This window comes from Lates calcarifer, linkage group LG1 (genome assembly GCF_001640805.2).
Source record: "Lates calcarifer isolate ASB-BC8 linkage group LG1, TLL_Latcal_v3, whole genome shotgun sequence".
NCBI lineage: Eukaryota > Metazoa > Chordata > Actinopteri > Centropomidae > Lates > Lates calcarifer.
In genome coordinates, this window is record NC_066833.1 from 1,945,221 (window position 1) to 1,958,173 (window position 12,953).

Genomic DNA, 12,953 nt, shown 5'->3' on the forward strand with positions numbered 1-12,953 from the left:
CGGGAACAATAACAGCAAAGAGCAGGGCTGACTCTCCGTCACCACCACATCTGCCCGCTCTGTAGACACTTGTGATCAAAGTGTCCTTCAGCACTGAGAGCGAATTAAAGCTTTAATCCATCCAGAGCTGCTGTCGTGATCTCAGTCTAATATCCACAGCCTGGCAGGATACAACACAGGAGCTGCAGGTTGGCGTGGACTACACCAGGAGAGAAAAAGGCTGTTGTGTGTGTGTGTGTTGTAAATTTGTCGCCTGGCTGTTTGTGTAGGTTTTAAATGCTTTTTATAAATCTTTGTTATCAGGGCAGAGAGATGGTGTTTATCAGACGGCTAGGGGTGAAGTTTTAGACCCCAAACCTCAGAGTAAAATCTAACAAACACCTCGTGAGACATGTTCTGGACTGAGAGCTCTGAATAACTGGTCAGAATCACAACCTGTTATTCAGAGTCTGGTAGTTTTAGCCTGTTATGTGCATTTGATTTGAACATTACTCCATTTTTTTCATCAGCAGTGAAAACAACACCGTTCACATTCCCACTTTGGTTTGGATTCTGTTTCCATTTCAGCCAGTTTCTAATCATTTCATCTCTATCTGTTTCACTGTAAATACATCAGGTTGGAGATATTAACAGAGATAAAAGAAACGTTTGTAAGCATCATCAGAAACCATCAGTTTGTTTTTTAAGCATGAACAATGGGTTAGATGTGGCATTAACATTTCTAATTAATCATATTGCTCTTTCACACTTTGCAGCAGCCGGTCACTAAAGGTGTTAAAGTACCTCAGTCACTTACTGCTGCAGCTCCAACTACAAACAGCAGCTGAGTCTCAGAGCAGCAGCATGCACCTGTATCATTCAGCTCGTAGCTTTGCCTCATGTGTTTCCCTCTCAGGTTAGACAGGTGATGAATGTAGTCGTCCTCACAATCCCAGTGATGCAAACAGAGGGTGAATCACTGCCGACACGACAGCAGGTACGAGCTGAACTGTGGTTTTGGGTTAAACTGGTTTTCGCCTCGGGTCTGGATCTTCCAGCTGAATCATCGCGTCCACCATCCATCACTTCATCTTTGGCAGAGCTGAATAGTTGGATTTCCTCCGTCTGAATCACCTCACTGCAGCTCTTCAGGCCTCAGCAGCCCAAAACCAGACAGACACAACGAGCTTGAAAGAGGATGACACACTCACACACCTCTGTGGTGAGTTGTGAAATCACAAGTTAGAGACGAAACAAGGCAGCAGTAAGAAGGAGGCCTTATCTTCCGTCCATTATTCATGTATTTAAATGTAAATAACAAAACAGCCTTTTTATAGACATCAGAATTGGCACTAATTATGTCTTTGTAGCGTCCTGGTGTTGTGATCGGTTGGATTATTCTTCTCTTTATTTAATAAAGATCTCGTTAATGAAAGGTAAAGGTCAGAAACCTTCCTCAGTTCATTGGTGGTGAGTTTAAAGAGGATCCTGTCATGAGGATATTAAAGCTGTGTTTTACTGTTTCACCTCTGACCACACCCAGCAGTGATGTCACTGGTCCTGGAGCACACCTGTTTATCACTGCTGACGTATTTGAGGCGTGAGTTCACTTATTTATTTCATTTCTACATATACATAAATATATCCTGGAAAAAACGACCACATACATCGTCTGTGCAGCAGCCCACAGTTACCTCCTCTTGTCAAGCGACATCTAGTGGCCGTAGTAATTATTACATCTATGAAGTAGCTGTCATAAAGATGAAAAACGTTTAACCCAGATCAGCCTCTGACAGTGTGATTGCGATGCCTTTGTTCACAGTGCGAGAGCTCAGAAAAGTCAACTTCCGGGAAAAAAAAATGACATCGCTTTTTCGCTACGTAATATTCACGTCCTGTCTTAAAGTATCATGGCAAAAAAGGCCTTGAATCTAATCAAACAGAAACCTTTCCACAACACCAACCGTGTGTTTATGATTGTTACCATGACGACACGTTAACCGCGTATTCGTCACGGTTACCGTGACTCCGGAACGCTTGTCGTTGACACGCTCTTGTGGGTCGTATCTGCGGGACAGGAACAAGCGCCCTGTATGGCCGTTTAGTTTGGAGGACTTGTCCAGTGTGTAGTTTCTAATATGTATAAAGAATTAACACCTCAGAGTTACACTGGGTACAGACTGCAGTGTAATAAGGAGCACTTACAGGAGTCATTGTTGGCTGGTTCAAATTGAAGAGTTGTCAGTGTCACTGATTGAAACAGTGTGGGATCAGTGTTCAGGCTGCAGCGTTTCTCTTAAATCCTTCTGCTGCAATCTGACATCAGATCCAGAGACACTCCATCTCCTCTCTCTTCCCCTTCATCCCCTTTCTGTCTAAAGTGTCTCCCTCCCCTCTGTTGATCCTCTTTTATCTTCTCTCCCACTTGTGTCAAGTCCTTTTTTTTCTTTTTCCGTCTCTTATTTCATGTATTTAGAGCAGAGAGGTGCCATCAGGGAGACAGGGGAGACCTCAAAAACTGACAAAAACTAGCTTTTGATTTCTGTGGTTTCTGTGTGATGGATGCTCGGGGGTCTTTATCTGAAGAACACAGCGAATCCAGGCGCACAAATCAACAATGTCACCTCGACAAATAACATTTGATCAGCTGGATGTGAAGGAGACAGCAGTTTAAGGCTAATAATGATATTTCCTGTCTTCTTCCTCTCTCTCTCTCTCTGTCTCTCTCTGTCCATCAGTACCGTTAGACTGTAATGGTGAATATAATGGCCACGGTAACTAGTCACTCACAAACACACATCCACAGCAGACAGCCTGCGTTCACCCTCCTAATTTAATTTGGTAACGAGGAGCCTGATAGCACCTCGACATTTAGAACATTATCACCCAGGAGTTTTAATAACAGCACAGCAGATGCCAAAACAGTGCTTGACCTTGAGTTTCAGGGTCTGATGGCTCTTGTCACCATGGTGTCTCTGCTCTGCCCGGACATCACCTGTCAATCATACAGTGTGGGGGCGGGAATGTGAGGTCTGAATTTTCCGCAGGTGGCAGGATTTGGTGTCCGTTTGGCTGATTATTTAAGAAAACACTTTGACATTTTGGAAAATAGATTTGACATTTTCTTGCCGAGAGTTAAACTGATATCATGTCTGTCTATAAAAAATGAAGCTACAGGACAGGACCTCAAACTGTCCTCCACCAACATCCTGAAAATATGTCCAGAACCAGCCGCTCTTTATCTACGTCACACTGAAAATACCTTTACAGAGAGTGGCTTTCATTACCTTTAGACAGAGCCTGTTTCCCTCTGTTACCAGTCTTCATGCTATGCTAAACTAAGCTAAGCTAACTGGGTTTTGGTTGTAGCTTCATATGTAGACATGACAGTGATATCACAACTCTTGACAAGAGAGTGAATATGTTAGTTTCTGCAAATGTCAAAGATACTAATTTAACTACCTTCAGTCTTCTTAGGTTAATTCCAAACAAACCTGAAATGTCAAACTTGTTTTGTTTAAAACAGAAAATGAAAAATCATTATGACTGGATACAGGCTGGATCACTGTTTGCTATCCAGCCCCATGACAAAAGGCTCTCAACCCAAACAAACAAGACTAATGATGAGTCTCAGTCCAGTGTTCCTCTGTTTCAGCTCTGTGTTTGGTCTCCTCCTCCTCCTGAGGGAAATCTCTGGCTTTCAGCTGCTAAATGCTGCACTGTGTTCACCAGTGGCTCTCTGACTGCTATAGCTTTGAATAGACCACCTGCAAATCAGTCACAAATTATATATATATTTGCATGGCAGTCATACATGAGTCCACAAATGATCCACCAGATCTAATTCATTTATTGGTCTTCTGGGTCCATGTTTATTATCAGCTATCTACCCTTTCTGCTACTTTAGTATTGGAAAACAATGAGAATCAGAATCACACTTTATTGCCAAGTTTGCATATACAAGAAGGTGAGGACGGACTCAACGATGGATGAGACATGACAGTACGACTCGATGAAGAAGCCCTACGTTGTGATGTTGTGTGCTTCCTCAGGCTGCCACTGATTAATCATTCAATCTAAACAACATGTTCAGTTCACAATGATATAAAAACATAAATATTCACGTCATAGAAACCGCAATCAGACAATGTTTGACACTTTTTCATTATGAATGGCTTACTTGATTAAGTCATTGTTAACACCTAAATGATTACCTGAGAAACAGGTCTGAGGCAGAGTGGGATGGAAAACAAATATCTGTTTATGAGTCCAGAAGCAGTGAAGCCTACAGCGCCTCAGACTGAACCCACTCCATCTGGTTTTCTGTCAGACCACGAGTCTTAATGAGAATTATCCATCTTTGACTTTTCTTCTTGACGTCACAGCAACCATTTCTGTCCGCCCTCGCTGTGTCTGTCAGTCTCCAACCTTGGTGCCCTCCTCCTCTCCCCCGCTCTCTCTCTTTCTCTCACCTCCTCCTGTTTGTTATGAGCCGGTAATGAGAACACGGCGTGAGGGAGATTGCTCAGTTTATCTCCTTCCACCTCGGTCCTGTTGATATGCAGCGTATTACCAACATCTACCAAGTCAGACTGTAAATGCTGCTGTAGGCAGGTTACAAAAATATGGATGAGACAAAGCAGAACATCAACAACAAAAATGAGAATTTAAGCAGAGGAAACCTTATTTAATCACCAGCAGAGAGATCGCAGCTCAAAGCGACGTCTTTCCTCCCTTCATCACTGAGAAAACAACAGAGAAATTTAGATAAGGAGTTGATATACAGAGGACAAAAATACAAGTGGAACAGCTGTAGAGAGAGGAGAAACAGTCACACTCAACCCACAGAGGAGAGGCTGCCGGCAAGAAGAGGTAGAGGCACTTTCCTCCCACATGCTGACAGACAGACAAAATAAAGAGTTCTAGACTCAGACTTAATCTGACACATTTAATAAGTGAATGGGTGGTGTCAAAATACTGTGCTGTAGTAGACAGGACTGTACCTGGACTGTCTGCTGGAAAAAACATGTGCTCCAGCCTTCACAGCCATATAGGTTGTTTGTCCCTATGGTGGCATGTGTCAGGGACCTTCATCGTCATGGTTACAAGAGTTAGCGGTCATCTAACAATAAAAAGAAACTATGGCTCATAATACAGTGAAATAAAGTTATAATGAAATAGTGTTCAAATAAAGTTTTGAACATTTGTAATTGAGTATTTTTACTTTGTTGGGTTGCTAGAGGGATCTGAATGCTTCCTCCACCACTGAGGAAAATTATGCAGCTTTCCTCTCACCAGTCTGCTCTAATCTGCTCTCACACACAAACAGCCACAAATATTTACATGAATCACAGAAACTGTTTTCAGTTTGTAATTCTGCTCTCATCTCTCTGCTGTTTCCTTCCTGTCTGCAGGGATCTCCATGCCGATTCCTGTGCTGGGACTCAGAGACCACTCCAAGGTGTTCAAAGATGGCAGCTGCCTGCTGACAGATAACAACTTTGTGCTGGTCGGCTCCTTCGTGGCCTTCTTTGTGCCCCTCACCATCATGGTCGTCACCTATTTTCTGACCATCAACGCCCTGCAGAATGAAGCCACCCTCTGCTTGGACCAGCTGGTCCCGAGGCCCAAATGGAGCACAACATTCACCCTGAGCTTCTTACCGCAAACCTCTCTGTCCTCTGAAAAACTGTTCAGACGCTCGATAAGCCGTGAGGCAGGTGGCAGAGGAAGCAGCGGCGGCCTGGGAGGCGCCCGCGGGAGCGTCACCGGCTCGCTGTTTGGACGCCGCACCATGCAGTCGATCAGCAACGAGCAGAAGGCATCCAAGGTCCTCGGGGTGGTGTTTTTTCTATTCGTGGTCATGTGGTGTCCATTTTTCATCACCAATGTGCTGGTGGTGGTGTGTGACCCGGCGGTGTGCGATGCAGGACTCATGGGAGGTCTGCTGAACATTTTCGTCTGGGTCGGGTACTTGTCCTCAGCAGTCAATCCGCTGGTCTACACACTGTTTAATAAAACATACCGTGCAGCTTTCCTGCGCTACATCCGCTGCCAGTACCAGCCGCAGAAGAAACCTCTGCAGCTCATACTGGTGAACACCATCCCGCCGCTGGCTTACAACTCCACCCAGCTGCCCCTGGGCGACATCGGGAAGTTACGAAATGGAACAGCGCATTCTTGTGGTGAGGTGAGGGATTGCTCTTTACCCAGGCAGGAAACAGAGATGTGTAGGCCGGACAAAAGCCATGGAGATAAAGATGAAAGCTGTGTGTGAGAGTGGCTGACAGAACAGACTGACACAGAAACAGAAGTAAAAACCTGCTTCAAGGTTTGAGATTAAACTATCACATTTAACCTCTGCGGTCACATCTTTCTTGGGAGCAAAGGATTCAAGGTTTAATGTCAAAGTGCCAAAGACAAAGTGCCTCCCAGTCAGGATTTCAGAGGTTATGTGCGTCCCAATCCCTCAAGCAAATTGAGCTATAAATGATATAAACTTTTTCCTTTCAAAGCAACCTTAGAGGGTTTGTCCTCAGATTCATTCAGCCTCTGATCCTCATCATCAGGGTCTGGATCAGTTGCATAAAGTTTCCTTATTACAACAAAAACACCTTTTGATAACAATTTACCCCAAAATAATGTCAGTGCTTTGTTTCATGTATTTAAATCCCTCAAAGTCTTTACAAGGTTTTGGTCTTAGTGCTGTTTCAGAGCTTTCTCACTGCCAGAAAATGTTTTTTTTTTTTCACTTGAGAATCTTTAAAAAACAACAACAACAACAACTAGATATTGAATTTATCAGTATCATCCAGTCTGAGAGCCAGATGACAGGAATAGGCACAGTCCATGTAAATGATATGAGACGCTCTTGGGTATATCCACTACAAAAGAAGACATAATTTGCCCATTTTGCAAATGACCCTTCAGACAAAGGGGTAAAAAAAATCATAGATTCCTCCCATAATTTCATTTTCCATGGATGCTCAGCTGCAGTGACCTCAGCTCCCCCTTCATTTCACTGGCTCCATGACTTCAGTCAGGTGGCCTCTACCTCCCATCATACCTTTGGGTGGATCAGCAGGGATTAGACTGGATTTCCTGCCACCTTATCAGATGTTAGCGTCGGAGAGGGAGATCCAGGATGAGCCTGACGCACCGGGACTCCAGACAGGAAAGGCTCCTGCTGCTTCTGTGTTTTCTGTTGAAAATAACAACACTAAGAACAAATAGTATGTCTGAGAGCAGATGGTGATGGGGTGACGATGTTACAGACAGACAACGTAAATAAATCTATATTTGTATTTTGTGCAGATATATGTGAATAAATGTACATGATTGTTGAGGTTAAAAAGATTTTTTCACAAGTGAAAGGAGAATTATCGTTCCTGATTACGATGCAGTATGAAGATTGTAAAATGAGGATTTAAATGCAAATGTATCCATTGCCGCACTTTTTTATTGTGTTCTTGATAAACTACCAGTGCACATTGGCACAAAATATCAAGGGTTTTCTGCAGTCTTTACACATAGTGACACATGATCTGGTTGCCACGTGTTTAAATATCATTTTAATAATTTAGACCTGCTGTATTAGACTAAAGAGAGAATCATCTGGACATAGGACAGAAGCTAGATTAATTCATGATGGTGGGTTTGTACCATGGATGTATTATCAAGGTGTGTTCAGACCTGAGCCATGGACCTCAGATTAGATATAGACTTGGTCCAAAATACAGTTCAGACAGGACAATATCTCACAGAATCTTGCCACTAAACTAACGTTCAGAATATTTAGCTCATTCATGATACAAAATAGTAATAATTGACCTTGAGGTGTCATGACAACAGTTTTACAGACATATTTTATATCTTCAGGGAAATGCAATTTGGGACCTGGGATTTATTTTTGTTGCAGTACCGTATTTGGCCACTGTGAAAAATGTGCAACTCTCCAACACTCTGTTAGTACATCCATGGCTTGCACAATGACTACCATGTTCAGAAAAGCCTTGAAAACCAAAAGGCAACAACAAGAAGAAAATTAATGTGGAGTAAAAGTTAAATGTAAAGAAAAAAAATTGACAAAAAAACAAATTTGCACATAAGTTTTCCTTTGGTGGAAGTGGAATGTAATGAAGAGTTCATTTCCAAGATGCTAAATATCCATTCACAAGAGGGTTTATAATGTTATTAGCCAAAAACCTTTTTAAAATGTAATGAAGTTGGTTAAAATTTTCTACAACAAATCATATCACTGTCACTTTTTGAAGTAGTGGCTATTTCATCTTGGACCAGAATTCTTCACATGTAATGAGAAGGCTAAAGCTAGCTCAGGGTATATTAAAAGTTAAAGAAGGACTTGATGCATGTTGCACTAAGTGTGAGTGACTGGTAAAAGGTTTTTTCGGTCAAAGCAGGCAGCAGCCAGGTTATTTATCATTACAGCTGCTGTTAACAGCAGGTGAGGAACTATCGGATAAATGTGGCTCACAGAACAGCGATGCTGCAACTGTAATGATACAAGAGAAATATAAAATCAGCAGGCGTCTGCTTTTAGCTTTACAGAAACATTTAGCAGCGATGCAATTTCTTCTACCTGCTGAGTCACAACCTGCATTTACATAGAAACAGAAAAGTCTGATTCTTCAGCTCCGAATAATTGGGAAGCTGCTCAAATCTTACACATGGAACACAAACAAGGTCATCAACCGCCAACTCATGCCCTGTTTACACAACAACAGTTTTGTTAAAAACTCAAAAGCTTTTCCTTTGCATTTTAAAACGTTCAGCATTCACGTAATGCTACACACTTCATGCACACTGATCTATGTAAATGATTGAAAATGCAGTAGTATACTAATATGTAATTTGATTGAGTCTGCAGCACAAACACATAGTCCACCAGTGTTGTTGCTGTTCTATTTCCACATGGCTGTTTTCACAGTGACAGTAAGGGTGGCGTTTATAAAGATTACACTCTGGAAACTTGGTTTCTCTGGTTTCAGAAGTTTGTGTTTTCAGGTCCCAAAACACTGTTGTGTGAATGAAAGGCCAAACCACCACAAAGGTTTACAAAAACTGTTGTTGTGTAAACAGGACCTGAATGGATGTCATATTAGATCCTGATTTGGACATCCTGTTTTGATCAATGACACAACATTTCAAGGCTTTATGCTAAGCTAAGCCAACCAGCTGTAGCTGTAGCTTGACAATTACTGTACAGACGTGAGAGTGGAATAAATCTGAATATCTAACTTCTGAAACATCGGAAAACTGAGTTTGGTTTTCTAAAACAGTTTTGTCTCTGCTCATGAGATAGAAACTAAATCCGCAAAGCCAAATGGCCATGCTGTCATCTGATAGTTTGTTCTGTTTAAACCGTGTCATGATGATACTGCCTGAAACCCACCAAACTAAAACCCATGGTGTAAAAGAAACCCTGAATTTGAAGGCTTCTGAATCGGCCATCTTTGTATCTGTGTAAGTGCAGCTGTGGTGGGTGAAGGACTGTGGTTCGACCATCTTGTTAGCCTTTGTTGTGTTGCTCATTCTGGTAGCTACCAGGCCCAGTTTGGGTTTTTTAATGGATTAATTGAGACGACGTAGCTGCTGTCTGTGTGTAGTTCTGTTGCTGTTGCAGTGATGTGAGGACCATCAACACCTTCCTGCTGAAGTAACTCTGGATCCACAGCGTAACTCTGGAGCTGTTTTTTTTAAAACTACAGTAGTGTCTGTTTTGGAATTTGATGTTTGATGGTGACAGTCACATTTCTTTTGTATGTCAACTGTATGAAACAGTTTTTCGCTTCCTTGTTTTGAAAGTAAAAAAAAAAAAAAAACTGGAGATAAAGTGAGTAAAGAGTTTTATTTATTCACCTCTTCAGTAGATGAATAAATGTGTGTAGATATAGAACAAAGCTTAATTTCTGCAGTAATGTCTGGATACACCTTCTCATTCAATGGTTTTTCTTTATTGTTTTTGCTTATTTTCTACAATGTAGATTAATATTGAAGACATCAAACTATGAAGGAACGCATATGGAATTATATGGTAAACAAAAAGTGCTAAACAAACCAGAATATGTTTTATATTATAGATTCTTCACAGTAGCCACCTTCTGCTTTGATGACAGCTTTGCACTCTTGGCATTCTTTCAGTCAGATTCATCAAGTAGTCACCTGAATGAGAAGGTGTGTCCAAACTTTTGACTGGTACTGTATAAAGGATATGTATGTATAAAAACTACATGGATGCGTACAGTACTTCACACTCCCACACATAAACTGGTATTTATAGAGGCAGAACACGTCACCACAGGCAGACCTCAGATCAGCAGACACACAGTTTTCATGTGGCAGATATAGGTGGTATAATTATAAGGTGAGAGACACAACCTTATGGGTCAACATTTGTTGCTTAGGTTTCGTGGCAGTGTAGCAGGTGTCGACTAAACTGGTGCACAGTCAGAAGCTACTGGCAAACACTGTGGATCATCAGGTTTATTCTTACTGTCATTTACATTTTATCCTCACAAACACTTCTCTCACAGTCGAGCTCAGCACAGAGTATTAAACTTAAGACTAGCTTGAGATGTACAGAAATATAATAAAATACAACACAACATAAAGAACAAAGCTGCTACTTTTATGTTGTGAACTCAATTTACTTTTAACTTAAGCTTGTTTTAAACTTCTGCATCAGATGGACACACTCTCCACTGTCGATCTGCAATTACACCACCAAAACACTAGGTGGCAGTGGGTTTTTACATACTTCATTCACCACTGAGAGACGTATGAGCTGACCAATTAGAGCTGTTGAGGTCTGTATCACCACGATGTGTGGTTGTATTTGTAGGGAGGTCAGGCTACAGCGAAATTACGGCGTCAGTATAAATTGGCCTTTATCCCAAATCAGCACTATCTTGATGTGTATGTCAACTGACACAAAATTTTCCATAAAAGGAAAATAAAATTTAATTGTATGGACGCTCACAACTGTCTTGAGGACTATTTCATTTTACAATGGAGAGCTGAAGGACTGATCCTAAAACCAGGAAGTAAGTTAGCAAGTTAGCATGTTAGCACGTTAGCACTTCCTGTTCCCTCGTCCCAGAGTCAGTGTGTTTCTGGTTAAATGTCTGAAATAAGGTCTGTGGTTTTAACACAAGCTCAAGACATTTTCAGGTTTGATTCTCCGACATAAAATGGGTCAGTAAATCCCCCACTCCTGATGTTTGAAGCTTTTACGTGTCTTAAAAAAGGCGGTTGCTAACGAGTGTCTAAATGAGACTACAGAGGTTGTCGGGGACGTTAACATGAAAACCCATCTACTCACCAGTCCACCTTTACAGCCTCGTTGTGTTTCTACTCACGCTCTTTCAAACTCTCACTAACTTTCTAAGAAGGCGTTTTAGCATTAACTGATCTCTGATCAGTTCAACCACTGAATTTGTCTGTTTACATACATTCAAGAAAACCAACTGCAATCAGACAGAGACTCAGAGTTCTGAGACATTTTTAGATTTGTCTCTGTGGACTTTATTCAGACTCTGACTCCACCTGAAGGACGCTGAGTCAGTTTTCATTTCTAACTTCTACTTTCAGTCGTTTTTTTTTTTCTTTGTTCTTTCTGCATCATAATTAAATGTTCTTTCCGAACAATCACAGAGGGAGCACCACTCCCCCTACGCCACTGCTCTTTACTGAAATAACCTACCCTTCCCTCGCTTCATTAGCAATGATTCATTTTCAGACTAAAATAAATTTGGAGGTCCACATGCACACTCTGGAACTTGTGATAAAAATTTGGGAGGAGAGAGAAAGAGAGAGAGAGAGAGCCTGATATTGTACTAATCTGATTCGCCCACAGCAAGTACTGTCCAACCATCCAATTTGTCTTTGTGAAGAATTTATCTTTGCCCCATCTGTCTTCTTCTGCTGTTTAAAATAGCACCAGCCAAGAGCTGTTCAGAGAGCACACACACACACACACATATTACAGAGTACCATTAATTGCAAAGTAAGCTTTCATCAGAGATTTGACCCTGAATGATACAATGCAACTGTTTGTTGCTAGATATTTGGTCATAAACCAAACTATTGGACAAATAAAATGTGACCCGATGATGACACTGGATCAAACGTCAGAGGACCCAGCAAAGATTCATCCTCAGAGGAAAACAAATGACTGTAAAACATTTCAAGGCAATCACGTTTAATATTAGGCTGAAAACATTTCTATATAAACCAAGTTTAGCCTTTTTTAAACCTGAACATCAAAGTGTTTTAAGCTGCATATCATCAAATCATTGCTGAACTGACAAAGCTAATTATGTTGATTTTCTGAAAGGGTTTATCTGACTCACTAAGATCATGGGCTGTCCATCCATTTGTTTGTTTTTTTGGGTGATGATGGCAGAGAATTACAGATCCTCTCCCCAGCAGCACTTTCCAGCTCCACCTGGAGGATCCTGAGGCGTTCCCAGTGCAGATGGGATAAATAATCCCTCCAGTGAGTTCTGGGTCTACCATGAGGTCTCCTCCCAGATGGACATGAAAACCTCCAAAGGGAGGAGCCCAGGAGGGCTGGCTCCTTTTAACGCAGTGGTCCCAGGAGTCGGCACTTTGATGTGGTGGACGGGTTTGTGTGTCCCATTGATCCTGGGAGCTGTGTCAGGGTCTGGTTCCAGGGAGGGACCAGACTGGTGCAGCCACTTTTGAGCTTGGCTGCCTCACCTGGACTGGGGAAACCAGGTCGGCCCTTACTGGAGCCAGACCTGGGAGGGGAGCTCACGTCTGGTGGCCAAGCCTGTAGCCATGGGGCCCGGTCAGCCTTAGTCCGAGAAGACTACATGGTGCTGCAGGGATGGGTGTTGAGGTCAGGTGGTAGGCATCACAGACCGGTTCACAACGTTATGGACTGATACATTTGAGCTAAGTGTTGCACAGTCATGGTGATCCATCCCAAA

At 42.1% G+C, this 12,953-nt stretch overlaps 1 protein-coding gene across 1 annotated transcript; it reads left to right on the forward strand.

Annotated features, from left to right (window-relative positions):
• Positions 1–2,945: 2,945 nt before the first annotated feature.
• On the forward strand, positions 2,946–9,819 carry htr2aa (5-hydroxytryptamine (serotonin) receptor 2A, genome duplicate a). Its single transcript, XM_051072941.1, has 2 exons — positions 2,946–3,004; positions 5,356–9,819. The coding sequence occupies exons 1-2, from the start codon at positions 2,946–2,948 to the stop codon at positions 6,254–6,256; spliced, it is 960 nt and encodes a 319-aa protein (XP_050928898.1). The 3' UTR covers positions 6,257–9,819.
• Positions 9,820–12,953: the final 3,134 nt, after the last annotated feature.